General features: G+C 42.3%; 1 protein-coding gene across 3 annotated transcripts in view; it reads left to right on the forward strand.

Annotated features, from left to right (window-relative positions):
* samd11 (sterile alpha motif domain containing 11) overlaps nt 1-18,731 on the forward strand; it is an 84,499-nt gene that overhangs the window by 37,160 nt on the left and 28,608 nt on the right. For all 3 annotated transcript variants that reach the window (XM_073469546.1, XM_073469545.1, XM_073469544.1), the window contains exon 3: nt 8,839-9,014. In XM_073469546.1, the coding sequence (XP_073325647.1) occupies nt 8,839-9,014 (176 nt within the window). The remainder of the gene's footprint in view (nt 1-8,838; nt 9,015-18,731) is intronic.

The raw sequence follows: 18,731 nt of genomic DNA on the forward strand, positions 1-18,731 counted from the left end.
TGTGCTCGTGTCGAGTGTATTTGTGCGCTTTTGTGTGTCAGATTAAGTGTGATTCTAATGATCTGTTCATTCACCGTGGGTCTTAATCTCGCCGTTAGAGACGCGTGTCACACATAAAAATATTGCAACTGTCACATACACACCAACATGCTAGAACTCTCTGGTGCCTCTTGTTGTCTTTCTATGAATAATTCAGTTAAAATAAACACTTTCATTTAGCACATTAGCATGTAGCTTCCACTTAAGGAAGATGCCAGAGAGCTAAATGTGTGTGCAGTGCACGTTGTATTGTGTGTGTAAGCTTATGTTGCACACTGTATAACTGATGATGTATGCGTGTTTGGGTGTGGACCCTGTTAGTAGGCCGCTAAAATAAGATGGAGCATCTGTCTATCAGCCAAATGTGGTTTATCACGACAAAGCCAACGGCAATATTTTTCAAAACCATCCTCCCAACATCTGTGTGTGTGTGTGTGTGTTGTTCATTATGTGATTTCCTCTGATAGTTGCAGGCCTGCTCTGTCACATCAGGCCTTTGCAGACAGTTCTGTCCTTTCATAGTTTTACTTTCATACATACATCAATACAGCCAGACAAACACACACATACTGTGTTAATGTGCACAGCATCACAAGTAAAACTATCAATACTCTACAGTTTTATGTACACTTTTCGATTATTATTCAAGTTTGTCAGTGATGTAGTTAGACGAGTTTTGAATTTGTTGATCATTATCTGTGTACATGTATATTTGAACAATGGTAAACAAGAGGAATATTGTTTTTATTCTTCATTTTGGTGACTCCTTTATTTAGGTACCAACACGATATGTCGCCTGTAATCACGACGGTATCATGAAACTAAAAAAGCAAAAGCAGGACTTGTGTATTTTATCTTTTCACTGCATTGTGGTTTCAGTTTCACAGAATTTGACAAGTGAAATGATCCAATGTACAAAAAAGTGCCCAGAGTCTTTGCTTACCACTGCTTACTACACACACACTGATTGCAGCTTGTCCACATGCGTCATCATTCCAGTGTAAAATAGCCATAACTCGGCAAAAGGCAGAACTGCCAGAAAGTAGAACAGTTCTGGAGTTAAAATGTTTAAGGTCATATACAACTATGCCTCACTAAAATTTGTGTGAATTCACTCCATGTGAATTAAGATTTACGGGACGTTTACACCACGAGAAGTCATAAAGTAGTGACTCTGGTTAGTCAAATTGCCAGGGGAATCTGTTGAGAGAGCCTGCATGTTTAAATAAAATATTGATTCGCCGCCAGTAGCGATACGATATAATGCTGTATCGATATTTTGTCCCATGTGCTAAAAAAGCCGGTATGAGAAAGAAATTAGATATTTTTAGGGTCATCTGGCTTTCCTTCATAACTCTTCATAACTTAACTGATGCTCATCTTTCAAATTGTGTTGCTGCATACAAAGTTGTGCGTCACTTGTCTAGACATCAGCGAAGTGGATGTTCACACCTTGAAGAGGTGTAGTTTTAATAGTGTGGTTGTGTATCTAGTAAGTTGTTGCGATGCAATTAATAGAACTACTTTGTGGTAATCTTTACATGAGTTTAGATAAAACATCAGTTGAATCTACCGACCACAGCTTCATGCTCGCCTCCACTTCCCCCCCGTGTTTGTCTGGGGAGAGAGCGGCTCGTTACCTGTCCGTAAAGCTCCCCTGCAGCAGCCTCGGTGGGCCAATCCAAACACAGAGAGAGAGTGTAAGGGAGGAGGGAGGAGGAAGGAGAGAGGGAGAGAAACTAGACGGAGAGAGGAGAGCGAGAGGCGCGCTGGCACGCTTGACTGCACCGCCACTGACCTCCCAGCGCCGCCCCAGCATCCCCCCTCCTCCTCCTCCTCCTCCCCTCCACCTCGCCGCCTCTCGCCCTCTCTGCACCTCTCCCCCTCCCCCTACTGCTCCCCCCTCCCCCTCCCCTTGCCCTGTGCCGCTCCACTGGGCTGCAACTGCCCGCTCGGCTCAGCGCGTGGGGGCCGAGGGTGCAGGAGAGCATGAGTGTGTGTGTAAGAGTGTGTGTGTGTGTGTATGTGTCTGGGGGAGGCGGGGGACTTGGTCGCATGCCTGTCCGCCCTACAGTGCTTTCTCACTTTTTTTCTCTTTCTCTCGCACGGCCTTGAACAACCAAGTGTTGCCTAAAGTCTGTACATAAACCACACACACACACACACATGCACGCACACATGCATGCACATACACACACGTACACAGTTATCCAGAATCAGATTTATTTTGCCAAGTATGAAGTACATTTGCACTTATAAGGAGTTTTACTTGATTAGATTGGTGCCTGATCTCCTGGCAAATTTATAGTTATGTTTCTGAAGTCAAGAACGGTGCTTCAGTCTAAAAAACTTAATCGGACCAAAATAAATCTTCAGACTTCAAGGGAACCGATTGAAAATATAAAGCAAATTGTTATTTTTTTTTTATATATATATATATATATATATATATATATATATATATATATATATATATATATATATATATATATTTTTTTTTTTTTTTTTTTTTTTTTTTCAGTATATCCATCTGATTTGTCAAGGCTCACCTGTTGACAGAAATATGTTTTTGTGTTCTTGTTACTTGGTTAGTTGAATGCAGTCTACAAAAAGTCCTTCACAGATGTTAACGTAGTAAACCGTTGTCTTTACTTTGATTTGAACTTGCATAATGCAACAAATCACAGCTTTAACTGGATTAGATGTCACTGGAGACATCATTATTGATAGCATATGCTCTGATAAAGTTAATGTTTTCCTGATGCATATAAATACATAAACATATAAATGTGGTTTTGCCCAGTAATTGGAAAATGGAGTTAAAAATGATTCTACTGTATAAATGACCATACAGGGCTCCAGACCAACTTTTATCACTAGTAACACTGGTGCTCCCTGCTGAAATTTTGTGGAGCACCTGCACAAAATTTAGGAGCACCACTTAAATCGACATGCAACGCAACACATTCATATATTTTTATTGCTTTGGCGGCATAACGTTACTAGCAGAAACGATGTTGCTGTTTCACATGATTATATGATTCGGGGGCATATTTGCAAGTTGCACTGGTGCTCCTAATTATAAAATTTAGCCGCACTGTCTCCAAAAATGCGACTACATGGTTGCAGTCTAGAGCCCGTGTGTCAGTGCTAGTTTGTTTGTGTGCTTTTGGTGAGTGCATGTTTGTGTTTGTGGTCGAGGAATGTAAATAAAAGTGTCTATATGAACATTATGTTCACATGCCAGAATAGTTCAATGTGCTTCTAATTATAAATCTGCAGTTTATTCATATTCAGCAGCTCTTAGTCTTTGGTGTTCTTGCAGATATTGCAGCAAGTTTGTGTAAGTGCGCGCTAATAATTTGATTATAACCAGATCAGGCAAATACAAGGCTGGTCGGTTTACGTGTGCACTGTACAGTATAGTGTGCCTTTTGTCTGATTTCTTTCACTGGTTTGATTCTGAACATGCACCAGAAAGGTCAGGGAGAACAGTGGATGCAAATGGATGATTTAATACACAAACCACCGAAACTATTTTGGGATGAGAGCAAAGCAGTTTCCATGTCACGATGAACCCAAAGTAATAGAAACTGCATTAAGGTGCTCTGTGAATTCATAAAAGCAAAAACAATAACTGGGTCTCTTTATTTTCTTCTACTAGAAATCCCCACAGACATTATCCTGACTATCAAACACATCATATAAACTTTATTATTAGGTTACCAGGGAAATCGGGTTACTGCGGCCCCATGTAAACACTTTAATCAAACTATTACTTTAATCTGATTATTTGCAGTAATCTGGTTATACTGGTCATGTTTGCATACTGAGCGATCTCAATTTGATGAAAGCTGACAAATTTGTAGCTAATCACCTTTCATAGGTGCACCTGTGAAAATGTCAGGACGGGTGAGTCAGAGATGAGGAGAATGAGACTAAGCAAAGTAAGAATTAGTCATCTTTTGGAGGATCTCAGTCTCACACAAACACACAGCAGACAAATTGTTTGTTATAGCCTTGCTTCAGAGCTCTTATGTGAGCATGGTAATGACCGCTTCAACCCCCCCACCCTCCTCACGCTCGTTTTTTTCCTCTCTCCTTCTCTGTCGTCTCCTCATTCCCCCTCCCCCTTTCCCCTAGCGCTCGCGCCAAGTCGGCCCGCCATCCCGCCTCCACACACACACACACACACACACACACACACACACACACATGCTGCGAGGTAACGGCAGACAGGCGCGTGACTCATTAGGCATTCGTCCCCCAGGGAGATCGCTGGGGGGGCGCGTGCGAGGGAGAGAGAGCGCCGCAGCTGCAGGAATGTCACGGGCGGCTACCGCTGTGTGTTCATGTGTGTTCATGTGTGTGTGTGTGTGTGAGTACATGTGTGTGTGGGTGTGTGCTTGCTAATGCTTGTTGGAGCCAGCGGCAGGGCACTGCACCTTTCAGGAAATAACGCAAGGAGAAAGAAGAAAAAAAAACACATGCTTATTAGTCCTCTTTTCCACCAAGAGCTCATTTAAAAGTCTGAAATAAATTTAGAGAGAAAACATTAGATTGCCTTATAATTTCTGCTCGTAGTGAAACGCCTTTGCTGGCCAGCGTGTAGCTGTGATATTAGCCCATATTTCTTTTCACTACAAGAGTGTTTTGTTGCCTTTAAACCAAACCCTTGATATAAATGTATGAATTCAGGCCAACAAAATGAGTTACAGAAGCGTATTCAGTGTGGCTGCTAATGTACGCATGTTGCTCATCATACATTAATGTTTTTCTTTGAAATATTAAAGCTTTATTACCCATATCTACCTATTAAGTGAGGATGTATGCTGAATGATGTTTTTTGCCCATAAAAGACCAAATCATAGTACTGTAGACTTCTAGCCGTTTCTCAGTGTGAGCTCAGATCGCAGTGTATCCAATACTTCACTAAATCTCAGACTAGCACATTACATTTACTGCCATTGTAGACCTGAATGTTGGCTGAAATCACGATTTTTATCTTCTACAAACCATTTCAATTTCCACATCAGATGTCCTCGACTCTCCAAATCAGTTCAGACTCATAATCATTTTACTTTCTTATGTTGGAGTCTTGTTGTTACAGAATCCTAAAAACCGTGAAAAACTAAGGAAAAAAGACAGTAGCAATTTGAAAAAGGATACATAATTCTTAAATTCCTAGTAAAGTTTGCTCTTTCATTCATATTTAAACAGTCGAATTTATTGTGAAACTGTGAAACATCCTGCCTCCATTACAAGTTGTTGATAACCACATTGGAGCGATCATTGTACAAAATGTGTACATATCTGTTGATGTAGCAAAGCTCTTAACTCCACAATATTGGTATCAGCATCGGCCCCAAAATATATAGTATAGGACAGGCTCTAATATTTAGACGCACTCTTGAGAACTGACAAGAAGTCAGTATGAATGTCTAATATAGAATATTTACATCTCATGTTATCTGACCTCTAACATACCTATAATATACCACTTGCACTCCTGTTTGCCATTTTTGTTTGAAGTTACTGTATCAAACTTTAGCTGTAATTTGAACTGTATCTATTGGAGAATTCATGTATTACATGAATATTAGAATGTGAATGAGTGTTTATGTGATTGTGGGAAATGTTTGTGAATGTTGTCATGCATGTGCTGATATGACCATTATAATGGTGTGTCCATGTTGTGTAATAAGTTGGTCAGTGTGTCCTCATGCTTGTGCATCTCTATGTACTTGTGTCTTTTTTTGAGTGTAAATGTGAAGCCCAGATATATTTCTTGGCTGCCTGACTGTCAGACAGAAAGCGTGGGAGGTGATATTCATAGAGGTGCTTTTAGTGGGACTTTTATGAGAGACTTTTTTCCATGGCTGAAAAGGAGGTTGACCACACACAGTAAGGTTGCCTCAGCTCTGCGCACACATGCGCGTGTGTGTCTGTGTGTTTGTGCGTTCGCATATGAGCCTGTGCGCTCAGGCGCCCTTCCTTTGAGCGCTCCTACGTGGGCTGCCAGGGGTGTGTTTTGCTTCGTGTTTTGTTTCGGAGAGCCCTCCCCCGTGCTGCGGAAGTGTTGCCGGAAGCAGTGGGAGCTCACCCCCAGTTCTGCGTCAGTGCCACTAAAGAAAGGATCGGGGCTTTCCGGGAGGAGAGAAGAGGGAGGAAGGGGGGGAGGGAGTGACGGGGGCTGTCAGCCTGGGTATGTCACGGCCATGTGGGTGGTTGTCTACACGCTCATACACACACAAACACACACAGAGCCACAGTCACGACTGGTCTTAGAAGCTCTATTCCTGTATACACTCTACTGCTGGCGTGCTCCAAGTAAAATCCCCTGTTTTAGAGGGGAATTCTAAGGAGCAGGAACAGGTGTGTGTGTGAGAGAGTGTGCATGTGATATTGTGTTTTACCCTGACGATGGGAAGACAGCAGTAAAGAGAGTTGGAGGTGGAGAATTTGTATTTAACAGATGTGTGTGCCTGACAGATGTAACTGTGGGTTGCGTCCGTTGTTTCCGCCCTGTTGGAGCTCCAGCATCAACTTCCTGCAGCCGAGGCCTCGTGTGGAAGTAGCACAACTATCAGAAAGTGATCCACTGTCCTCAAACGCTGGAGCAGAACTTGTAGAAAGCTCTGACAGGAAAGAAGAAAGGAGGAAAAACCTCTTTCCTGGCAAGGCATGATACAAAAAAAGAGAGGAAAGAAATGTGCAGAACTCTGTGGCCTGCTCATCCTGGGGGATGTTTTCATCTTTCTCTGTCTCTCTTCCCCCCCAACTCTTTTTAATGTCTGCCATTTGAGCGACTCCAGAGGGGCTGCACCTGTTTGCCTCTTGGCTAGGAGCCCCCAAATCCCTCCTCCTGCCCCCGCCTGCCACTCATGCTGCCGCGCCTCCTGGGATGGAGGGAGCGAGGGAAGGAGGGAGGAGTGGTGGAGAGCAGGGTTGCGTGTGGTGGAAGGGATAGCTGGAGGGCTCGAAGGCGTCCGGGAGTAAGAGCAGAGATGTAGGCACAGAGAGAGGGCGGGGGGGGATATAGTTTCAAATCCAAGTCCACTCCACACCGGACAGACCTTACTTCTGTGGAGTTTCTCTCTCTCTCATGTTTTGACTCCCCACATTCTCTTTCATTTCTGTATTTTCTCTCACCTTTTCTCTCCTCTCTCGCGTACAAGCCCACATCCGCTCTCCCTGTCTTCCCTGTTAACTTTTCTCCTCAGCCTACCCTTCCCCTGCTCTTCTCCAATTTCCTCCCCCGGCTCGGTCCTTTATATTCTCTCCATCTCTCTCTCCCTTCATATCTCTGCTCTTCTCTCCCTCGCCCCTATCTCCCCCTCCTCCCTCCTCTCTGTGATAGGACCATGTTAATCTGCAGTGACCTCTTCAGGTCACATTAAAGGTCGCCCAGCTTCACTTCCTAACGCCCCCAGGGCCACAATCTCCTCTTTATCCCCTCTTCTCTCCGCTTTCTCCTGGCAGCTTTGGGGGAAAATAAACACTCATTTCACCAACCAACTTTTCTGCCCCTCACTTCGGTTTTAGAGAAAAAAAATTATAGCAAATATGACGTCTGTGTTGCGTGCTGGGGAAAGAAACTGCTTGTTTTAAAAGGTAGTTAGTTCATTATTGACCTTAAATAGAGTATTGGAGGGATTCCAGTGTTACAATATCTGGCTGAGGGCTGAATGCTAATTTTACAGATTAGCTTGTTTTGGTTTTAGTGTAGCTCCTTGGTGCCAGCTATACCGACGTTTCCATCATTACCATTGAGGCGGTTTGTGGTAGGCTCTGATGAGTGTTGGACAATGTAATATGGCAGATGGCCTATGACGATTTCTACAGTTAAACATGGAATTGGATGATCATATTGTTTTTTGGAAGGAGGAGGCTCATGGGCTACTACCATAGATATACCATAATTTCAGTGGACCCTCGATGAGGTTAAAGGTGCAATATCTTAGAACTTTAGTCGAAAACATTCAAAAATGAATAATTTATATTATTCATAATAACAGTTTTGATATTATGACATCTATGAATTGTGTTGCAATTTGTCCACTAAAGTTAGCATGCTAACCAGCTAGCTTTGGCTCGTCCCATTCCCAGTCGGTTCTGGTAGCTCCACGGCTAATTGAGCTAACTAGCTAACAGCAGCTACAGTTAGCAACAGCTAGCGGTTACTCTGGTGATATGCTGCCCTCCATTTGTTTAGATTATGAATTTGACAGGTGGCCAATTCTTACATATTGCACCTTTAACCAGTCGTGAAACCAATATGATGGCTATGTACATAGAACTGGAGTTACACTCAGTAGCTACCACTCTTACCAACAAGATTCTATTGATTTATAGCAGTGGGTCCAAACACTTAGTTGTGATGTACTCACACACCCCTGACAGACGGTGTCAGATACCTGTTTATTGAGACTCGCCATCATGTGTTCTTTCTAATAAATTTAGAACTGGATGTTGTTTAACACTAATTATATAAAAGTAGATATGATAAGATAGTTTTTCATCACACAATTGAATCTGTCTGAATCTTTTAGCCATTTTTTAGCTTTTTGTTTTATCAAATTGCAGTTTCTTTTTATCAAATTAGTGACAAATCTATTTGTCCATGTATCTACATTTTAGAGAACTTGGTGTACTGCAACTCAAAGATTTAAATACATGAAAACAAAGTGATGCAGATGGATTATACACAAGCAAACTGAGAAGCTGTTTCAACAATTTGACAACCTATATATGAATCCTGTTGTTCAAGTGTCTCCTTTTTCTTTGTCTCTTGTGCAGAACCGCGGGCGCTTGGCTGAGAAACGCACCATCCCCCTGCCTCCCAACAGGGTGCCCAAGAAGGAGCTGGCCTCCATCTTCAGCAGTGACGACAGCGAAGGCAGCGAGCGGGCCAGTGGGGATCATGCCCACATCAAACAGGAGGACGAGTTGCATTACAGTATCATGAGAAAGAGGTGAGACACCTTTGACTTCTATCACCCCGGCATAATGTTGAACAAGCACATTTGACATTTGGGTCCCGTGTTATTCTCATACCAGATACCTGTTGAACTTTTCACCTATTTTCTTCCCCTTTTCTGTGGGAGTTTAGTAGACACTGACACACATTAATGTTAATGCGTAGGCTTTTATTGTATGACTTTTAGCAAAATCTCCACAAGAAGTAATGTCATGCTAGCCTCTGAGGTCTCACTTGTGTTAGAAATAATTAACAATAATAAATCCCCTGTTTTGTTTGCCTCTCTTCGGGAGAACTTTTTTTTTTTTTTTAAATGGCACCTCAGACGTGTGTGCAGTATTTTCATCAAAAGTGATTTCAAGATAATTTTGAGGTGTTAAAAGGGACATTCTGAGATGAACAGACAAAGAACTGTGTTTCAAAAATACACTCGTGGCTTTTGCTTCGGGATGTCTAAAGGAAAGACGAGTGCTGAGCTTTGAAAGTGTTAATTGGTTTGTTGGTTTGCATTTTGTTGCTCCTGCCAAGTCTCAGTGTATCTGTCTTGACTTGATATTGAAAGACTGAGTCACCTGAGTCACCGCTGTCTGCTTCATCACATAGTGAGCGCTGCTTGGGAGCGGTTTCATACAAAACATTAATAAGACTCTACTTCATGTCTTGTTATTGTTATTTTTGACTTGGTAATAAGGGAATAATACAAACAAGACTTGGACAGGCTAATTAATTGCAGATTAATAAGAAGAAAAAGCATATGCTGCCTCAAAAACACTTTAAAACACACAGTCTGGCATGTATTTAGTCATCCTCATCCTTCACACTACAGTCATTTTGTTGTTCTAATCAAATCTAGTGATATTTATTAGGAATGCAGCTTCAATGTTTTCAGAAATGTCTTCAGTTTATTCATGAAATTAAATATGTCACAGTTTAGTGTGAATCGGTCATTGGCTGTCTGACTAATTGTCAAAACTGAAATTTTCCACAATAATGGACACAGAAGAGTGCTCAGGATCTGTCAGCTTTTGTCATACAAATGTGGACTACATTTACTAAAAGCCTGTTTGGATTCAAGTGAATCATCATGTTCACATCTCCATACATGCAAACACACTCACATGCGGGGTGACAGTGAGGTCACCTTATTAGGATGAAGCAAATGTGCTCTGAGGACACCGCCGCCTCTCTTTGATGTAGTTAGGCAACTATAAATTTGTGGGGAAAAAAATGTCAATCAGTGTTTCCCAAAGCTCAAGATGATGATGATGATGTCCTTAAATGTCTTGTTTTGTACACAACCCAAAGATGTTCAGTTTACTGTCATAGAGGAGTAAAGAAACCAGAAATATTCACTTTTAAGAAGCTAAAATTCCTTAAAAATGTACTTAATTCATAAATCGATGATCAGAATAGTTGATGATTAATTTAATAGTTGAAAACTAATCAATTAATCGTTGCAGCTCTACTGTGACGGTGGATTTATGTATATATTATGGGTTTTTTTCAGTCTGAGAATAAACATCACATGGATTTGATTATTCGGTATGTACATATACAGACTTGTATGATTCAGAAATCAGACAGGCTTTGGACAGATATAATGCAGAAGCCGTTCATTGATTAACCTCAGAAAGTCCCCAGCTGCATTATAAGCAGCTTGTGCAACCTCATTACAGGAGGGGATGTTTTTCATGTCTTGAGACTTGCGTGTGACACGGCGGACAGCACAGCAACTGTGAAGCTTTAAATGGATCCACTAACCTCATTTAGGAGGGCTTCCCCTCCCCCTGACACTTGTGCCGCTGGCGTGTTAAGATGATAATGAATTTAAAGAACACTTATGACTAATATGTCAGGCTTTTACCCTTTGAAAGGCGACGGACTCGCTGGAGCCGCAGCTCCGGTCTGTCCCGGGCATCCGTCTCAGCCCTGCTTTATCCCCCAGCGCAGGTCTGGACGAACGGGATAATGGGATGTCCAATCACGGAAATGTGATTTCCATTGACCGCAGCTTCGTAAGTGAGTCGTAGAAGGGTCTTAACAAATTGGATTTGGCCAATGGATGTGAAAAATACAGGGCCTCTGTATACATGTGTGATGTATCTGTGCTGTCTCATCCACACATCATCAAGGCTGGCGGCAGCAGTGTGTCACACCCACTTGGTTGCTGCAAACCTGCCTACTGTAACTGCACTTAAATCTACATGGACTCATCCAATCCAACCCAATCACCAGAGTAAAGGCTGGCAATATACGTTTCAGCAAACCACGGATATGCTGAAACTTTCATTTCTTTATGTTGCATCTTAACTTTCTTTAGGTTCAGTTTTCAATTTTCTGTTGTAACAATGCTGTAATTATTGTCTGGTTAGGTTTAGGCACAAAAACCACTTGGTAAGGCCTTAGAAAAGATATCTTTTTGGCTTAAAAATACCTGGTTTTGTCACCACAAACATGGCTAAAAAATGGCCCAACATCTTGTCAAAAATATATAGTTTTGAATTTATCAGTGCCTTTTTTTGTTGCCATAGTAAAGTAAAACGCCAACATTGAATTCTGACATCTGTGCATTACACTAGGAGACTCTGTTTTTCCACTCACTCTAGTTCTTCAGTGCATAGTTAAATATATATAAAGGAGATTGTTTGGTTCGTTCAGGTGGCCGACTGTTGTGCCTTAAGAGGATTTGTCTGTCAGTGTCAACAAGCGTTGCTTTTATAGCCCATCAGTCTCATGCGGATGTCGTCTCAAGTTCATTATAAACCGATCCACCTTCTTATAATCAGATTAATGTTAATAGTCGCCGGCTTTACAGACAATTAGTTTACTTGGTGCTCCATAGAGCCACGCTCGTCCTGCTGAATAAGCACAGAACATCTAGACTCTGAAGTGCAGCCAAGCCACGGAGCCAACCAAATAATCATTATCACATAAGGTGTGCTGCACACAGAAGCTCCTCTTGGTTTATCAGAACTAAAGTCCTGTGTGTCTTCTGTAAACACCACATGACCTGAAAGATGGAAGCAAAATCTAGTTGTTATCACCTTGGTATTGCTTTGGTATCAGCGCTGCAGATTGTTTGGATTCGTTAACTCTGATTTATGGATTTCATTTCAGGGACTAAATATTTGATGGCGGTAACTTAGGATTTTAGTGTCTCACTCAAGGGCAAAACAAAGCCTACCTTAGTGTTTGTTTCAGTTGGCCGTAGATAACAAGGCTTTGATTGAAAAGTGCTGACTGAGAGTCTGGGTAATTACCCAGCAACCACCGTGGATTTTATAAGTTACACCCGCTGACGTCTGCCTTTCAGCTGTAGAAGAGGGAAAAAAAATCCACCATACCCATTATTAACGCTCACCTAAACAAACAAGGGCAGTTTTTCTGTTTCGCAATCTTGATCACTTACATATGCAAATGCTTCCATCTACAAAAAGTCTCAGTAGATTAAATAGGAAGGAGAAGACTGTCTTAAAATCTGCAGACCTCTACCACAGTCTGATAAAAGCAAAAAAAAACTCCAGCTGTTCAACATAGTCTGCCTGTCAGAGGCTGTCACGGGGTCCCCTCATACAAGACCCATCTTGTCCTCTGTTAATCAAATCAGCAGAGAATAAATCTGATTCAACTTAACCTACTAACATCCCTAATAACTGGTTTTGATCCAGCATTTCCATCTTCAGCAGCAAGTTTTTGGTATGGCTGGGCAAAAAATGTAAAAACATTCTTCTATTCAGACTTTTAATTTTAGTTGATTTTGATTGTTATTGTTAATTTTAAAGGCGCTCTGTGGAACGTTTGTTTGCAGACTCCATTTCTAAACTAACATTAGCTACTGTTACTTTCTGTTAGTGGAGCGGAGAGAAACATTGAGACGAGGCACTCAAGAACGTGCATAAAGTCACATCCTTTGGACTGTTGCCGATAATCCTACCTGAGTCCTTCACAGAGAAATCCATAGTCCAGCAGCAATCAACAACTTAAACAAATCGTCCACAGGCTTGTATCGTAGGTAATCGAGAGACTGAGAATTGTCATTTATCACATTATGTTACAATCCACACATAAAAAAGTGATTAAGACATGTAAATTGCTACAAAATGTTACACCTATTTTTAATAAAGACCAGGAGAGAAAAAGGTTCTTTTTTTTCTTTTAACATTGTAGTTTTATGATTTAAATGGTTATTTGGTATTTAATTTGTGTATGTAAATTGACTTGTAATTGTGCTTTTCTAATTGACTTATTGATCCTGCTACTAATGCAACCCAAGAAATGCTCCGTTTTAGTGCCTGCATTGCTAACATTACTCATAAACAGCTGAACGCAAGCAGTCACCAAAACACTGCAGCATAGTCTGGTTAAGTGAAGTTGCTTCACTATAATTCGCCCCGAACCAAAAAACTGCCATACTGGTGAACTAGTCTCACATAGCTCACCAGACACACTTCTTTTTTAGCACTGTTTTTTTTTTTTTAAATGAACAATTTCCTGGCCATCTGCATCTATTTTCTCACCCCACACAGTTTCCGTCATGTCGTTAACACATTAAATGATTGGCTGTTTGTGTGTGACTTGTACCATGCTCCATTAGCCAGGGATATGATTGGTGGTTCTGAGCCAGGGCGTATTCGTTACGTGCTTTCATTGTGGGTTACATTAGATGTATTTTAGTGAAATTATTAAACTTTATATCAAACTAATTTTCTTATCGCTGTTGATGAAGTGTCTATCGCTGGTACGTATAACTTTCGTTTTATCGCCCAGGCCCAGCATTAAACATTATAGGTGTCATTTTGAAAATAGCCTTGAACTGCTGTCTGCTTTTTACCCCAGTAACATGTTGATGCAGCTGTGGTGCTTACTGAGAGAAAACAGCAGCTGATTAGTGACATTAGAAGCAAACAGAGGACGCTCATGTTTCTTAACATTGAGAAGAATCTGAAGTTACTGCTTCCTAAATCAGTGTTTTCTCAGTTTCCCCTCACAGCCCTCTTCTCTGTATGAAAACACATCTCCTCATGGCATTTGTTAATGGGTATGCTGCCCTCAATCTACGTCATAACCTCAGAGAGAGAAAGACACTGACGCTGAGTTAGCTGCTGTATGTCTATTGCATTTGACATTTTGTCCTCTGGCTTTATTGAACAACTGTGTCATTGCCTTATGCCAGTAAGAGGTCACGGACAGTGTGAAATTACTGGAAATGGCTCTCCCCTAAAGCACTAATTAGCAAGCTTGGAGGTTTTTTATAGCTTTCTAGAGGAGCTTTCCACTTCAAGAATTTTTGGCCTTGTTTACACGCGTTTGCCATGGCAACAGAGTCACAGCAATTTAGTAGCTGATTGGGCGTTGGCTAGCAGCAAGACGCCCATTGTTTCCCGCATAGAGCAGTGTTTTGTCCGTCAACTCCGTGTCAAAACATTGGATCAACAAAAAGATGGTCAGCAGTCTAGTCTCAGATTTGGCGTCGGCTTGAAGTGTGAGGTTCCATCATTTCCACATGTAAAGAACACAGTGTTTACTGTTCATGTGCTGTCATACAGTATGTTGAAATCAGCTGAAGATAATAAGAGCTTTGGTCTTTCGTACAGTCGCTACAGTGTGATCTTTTAAAGTTCTGTCTGCTGCTGTAAAAAACTGGTGATTTCCTTTTTCAGTCAACATGTTCCATTAAAACTGTTGAAGAGTTTCTTTCTGTATAAGAAAAATGAGACAGATCATAGCAGTAAAAACAATAGAATTAGAAAAGCAAGAAAGGTAATCGCTCAAAAAGTGTGAGCCAGAAGAGAAATTAACAGTAAAACCAGCAGCGTGTGCAGGAGAACCTAAATGCAACATGGTGGATTTACCGTATCTTCTATTTCCTTGTACTTTTCTCTCCTCCCTTGGCTGCCTTATCGACCTCATGTCAGCCTGTAGAGCAGAGGAACAACAAGGAGAAGAGAAGCCGGGCTACTCTTACTTATTTATGTATCTATTTCTGTATTTATTCATTACCCCCTCCGCTTGCAGGGATCCCAGTTGCGCGTTGCCTTTCGATCCAACTGTGAGCAGCATGACAATTGTTTTTTTCCGCTGCTCATAGGAATCAGACAAAACATTAAATGTATACGGAACTGATCCATATCCCTGCTTTAAGCTTTATGTGTCCTAATCTATAAGTAATTCCTTAATGAAAGACTTGCAATATATGTTTTTTTCTGACAGAACATCAGAGAAACTTTACTCATTCCCTCTTTTTCTCCGCATATTGCCCAAGTCCATACCTTGCTTTGCAGTGGTTGTTGAATATTACATATTGCCTGCCTGGTAGTATTTGAATGAGCTGTGGACCACCTGTGCAGGTTGGAGTGTGTTCGGGCTGTTGCCTTGAGAGCAGAGGAGGGCGCACAGTAAATCTGCGAGCACCAGATGTTACACAGCGCTTGCGACCTGTCTCTCTCTCTCTCTCTTTTTCTCCCTCCCTCTTTTTTCTTTCTTCTCTCTCTCTCTCTCTCTCTCTCTCTCTCCTCCTCCACTCCTCCACCTTCACTTCCCTGCTGTCTGTCTGTCAGCACTTTCCCAGTGGTGGTGTGAGACATGGCGTCAGGGCGCCTGGGCTGCCAGCTTCTGCCAGCTCACACTGTGACCTCCAGCCCCGCCACCTCAGCTCCGCGTGCCAATGCCGCAGCAGGCCACTGCTGGGCTTTTATACTGAGTCGACTCCCCGTGCCAGGAGGAGCCTTTTCTAGCTGTTTGGCCCATTTTAAATCGTAATGCCTTCTTTAATGGGTCGAAGGCAGCACAACCTTTCTTAACTACAGACAGAGCACCAATAACTGATCTATGTTAATCCATTCTTACAGGAACACTAGACATTATATGGTTTTCTTATTTCTTTTTTATGGAGATGCATTATTCAGCAATACATAAAGATTTTAATCTTAAAACTGTAGAATCATCATTCAGAACATATTGTAATATTGAATCTTATTGAAGTTATCCCCAGTAAGGTCCCACCATGTGACTTTATCTCAGGACAAATGTGTGGTAGAGAATGGTGAGAGACAAATAATTATTTGATCCCGTTTGAACTGTGCCGAAAAAGTCATGGTTTGTCATAAAACTAATCAAGTATAGGACTGTGAATGTACATAACTAGAAAAGCAACACACCCAACAGTCGCGCAAGTGACGTTGTTTTGGTTAACGTTCACCAAAACCCAAACTGAAACCTTGTAGAGCCGGTCCAGTATGTTAGCTAGCTCACAAAACTGACTTACTCTCCTTTCACATAACTGTAGCTGTCAATATTGCCAGACTTGTTTTGATTTTCACCTTTTTTAATATGTTTTCTGTGCCAAGGTAATGGCCATGTCTGTGTTGGTGACATATATTGAGTGAGACGATGTAGCTCTGAGCGGTTTTATACAAAATGGACGGTTACCATAAGTAAATATAAGTGGGATTTCGCCACAAAAGTGTCTGCAGCATCAAGTATTAAAAGGTTTCAAGTATTGCAAATGCTTGGCTGGATTCTTTGCTCACACACTTCCTGACGTAATCAGAGAAATGTTTGACGAATATTCACTTTAATACAGAGTTTGTGTTATCATCTCAGTTGTGTTGGATATTAGTAGTATCCATGAGTATTAAACATATTAGTTGTCCGAGTGTCTGGGTCAGTGTGTCTGTCCTGTGGCCCGGGATGACTATTGACCAGATCGGGGATGAGCTGAGGATGAGATGATTGTCTCCGGCATGCACCTGGATGATAAGAAGGCAGCTCATGTCCTTCTTAGCTATCGGGCCCAACAGCCAACAATATAACCCTCCCGCCCCGCCTCCATCCTCTCTGAGTCCCCCGTCCTTCCCAGCTAACCCCAAGCCTTAGGAGCTCCTTAGGGAGCGCTGACTCAGGTGACTGGGTTTTAAACACCGTCCCCACCCCCCCTTCATCTTCCAGGGCTTGAGTATGACCTTGCCTCCACCCAGAGAAATAGAGGGGGGGGGGGGGTTGAGGGAGGGCAGAGGCGGGTGGGGACAGGGCTAGGCCCTCATTAGCCCAAGCCGAGGCGGGGCAGCTCAGGAAAAGTGCGCTAATTACCCCACTAACAATGTCCTTGCCGTTCATGGCTTAGAGCGGCCACTTCGCCACGGGATAATAACCCCATCACCTCTCTGAGAAGTTCAGGATGGCATTATCATGATCACTTTAAATGATGGACAGAGGGTGGGGTTATAACGCAGCCTGCTGATGGATGGATTGGGCTGCAGTCTCTCACAGTGGAGTGTGTAACTGCAGTGTGTGTGTGTGATGGGTGTTTTGTTGGAGTCACTGGATGACGCAGATACATTATTATATGACTTAAAGCACAATTAAAAAACCTTCCCTGCATCTCATTTTCTTTTTGAAGAAAAAAGCTCGCAGACACAGATAGCTACTAATTTTAGCAAGTTGCACTCTAAAAAAGAAGTCTGTCATTAGTCTAAAAAGTTTGCATTCGCCGTCCAATCAAGCGTCTCCTCGCTTAGCAACCGGTGGCGACTGTTTTGTCTGAGACTGTTTTCTGACTCATTGGTCCTCTGTGACTGAAAGGTGACTGGTGAAGCCGGCAGTGGCCAACATTAGGCCCCTCTATGCTTTCCTTCATCTTTGCTGTTAGCGTGTGGAAAACAGCTTGGCGACCGACAGCCTGACATTACAGCGGGAGCCTGTAATCATGGGACTGTAAAAACCCAAATCCAGCAGCCGCAAACAGTGTGGCCTCGTCATAGTGGTGGCAGCTAAGAACCGTTCACCGCTTCTGTCCCATAAACTGTGCTTGCTGTGTCACACCAGACCCCCTTCATAGATGATTCTGCTTTCAATAAAGTTGCCCGTTGAGGCTATAAACAAGATTCCTGCTGACACGAGAGGATGCCGATACCGTTAATCTGACAAATGTCTAAATACTGCACGTTCTCAGGCTTGAGTGTGCATGAACTTTTGAGCATGAGCATGTATGTCACAGTCATTTAACAGTACATGATAAAATATGCAGCCCTGCACCTCTCCTACCGCACAAGCTGTTTGCCATTATACTGTGACTACACTCGTACTGCACGGCCACTGTGCTCCCCTCAAACTCTAAGCGCCTATTTCCCATCATTATGCCATTTAATGCGATCAGGATGGTAATCAGATTGCACATGAAATACCTCCATGACACAGTTGTGTGGGTCCACTGGTGTGGGGAGGTTAGAAAGGCGGCTGGTGGAGCATTTGGAAGGGCAGAGTGGCTCCAACCAGATTTGAGCCTAATCTGTAAGACCTCCTCCTGCTCCTCCATCGGGTGCTGAAGGGCAGGACAGGGTGTTTGAGAAGCACAATAGAAAATAAGACAATTTCTTTCAATCGCCAGTGTCATATACCATATATTCATTGTGTTGCCCTTTGAATATTACATTCCTAATAAGTAAGTCAGTCCTGTTCAGGGCTTAATCTTCTTTTATCTTAAATATCTGTCGTCTGTCTTTTCACATTAATCAATTGTCATCGTTCTCTAAAACAGCTGTCGGCGGCCTGAATTTAAAAAGAGCCATAACCAGGTTTTAAGCTGCTAAACGACTTATGAGTTGTGAATATGTTCGTTAATGCATCTTAGTGTGGAAGATGAGCAGGGATGAGACCCAAAAGTGCTGGATGCGGTAGTCTGTCAGAGTGTATTACACACCTCAGAGCTAAGAGC

Source organism: Pagrus major, chromosome 7 (assembly GCF_040436345.1).
Source record: "Pagrus major chromosome 7, Pma_NU_1.0".
In the NCBI taxonomy this organism is placed as follows: domain Eukaryota; kingdom Metazoa; phylum Chordata; class Actinopteri; order Spariformes; family Sparidae; genus Pagrus; species Pagrus major.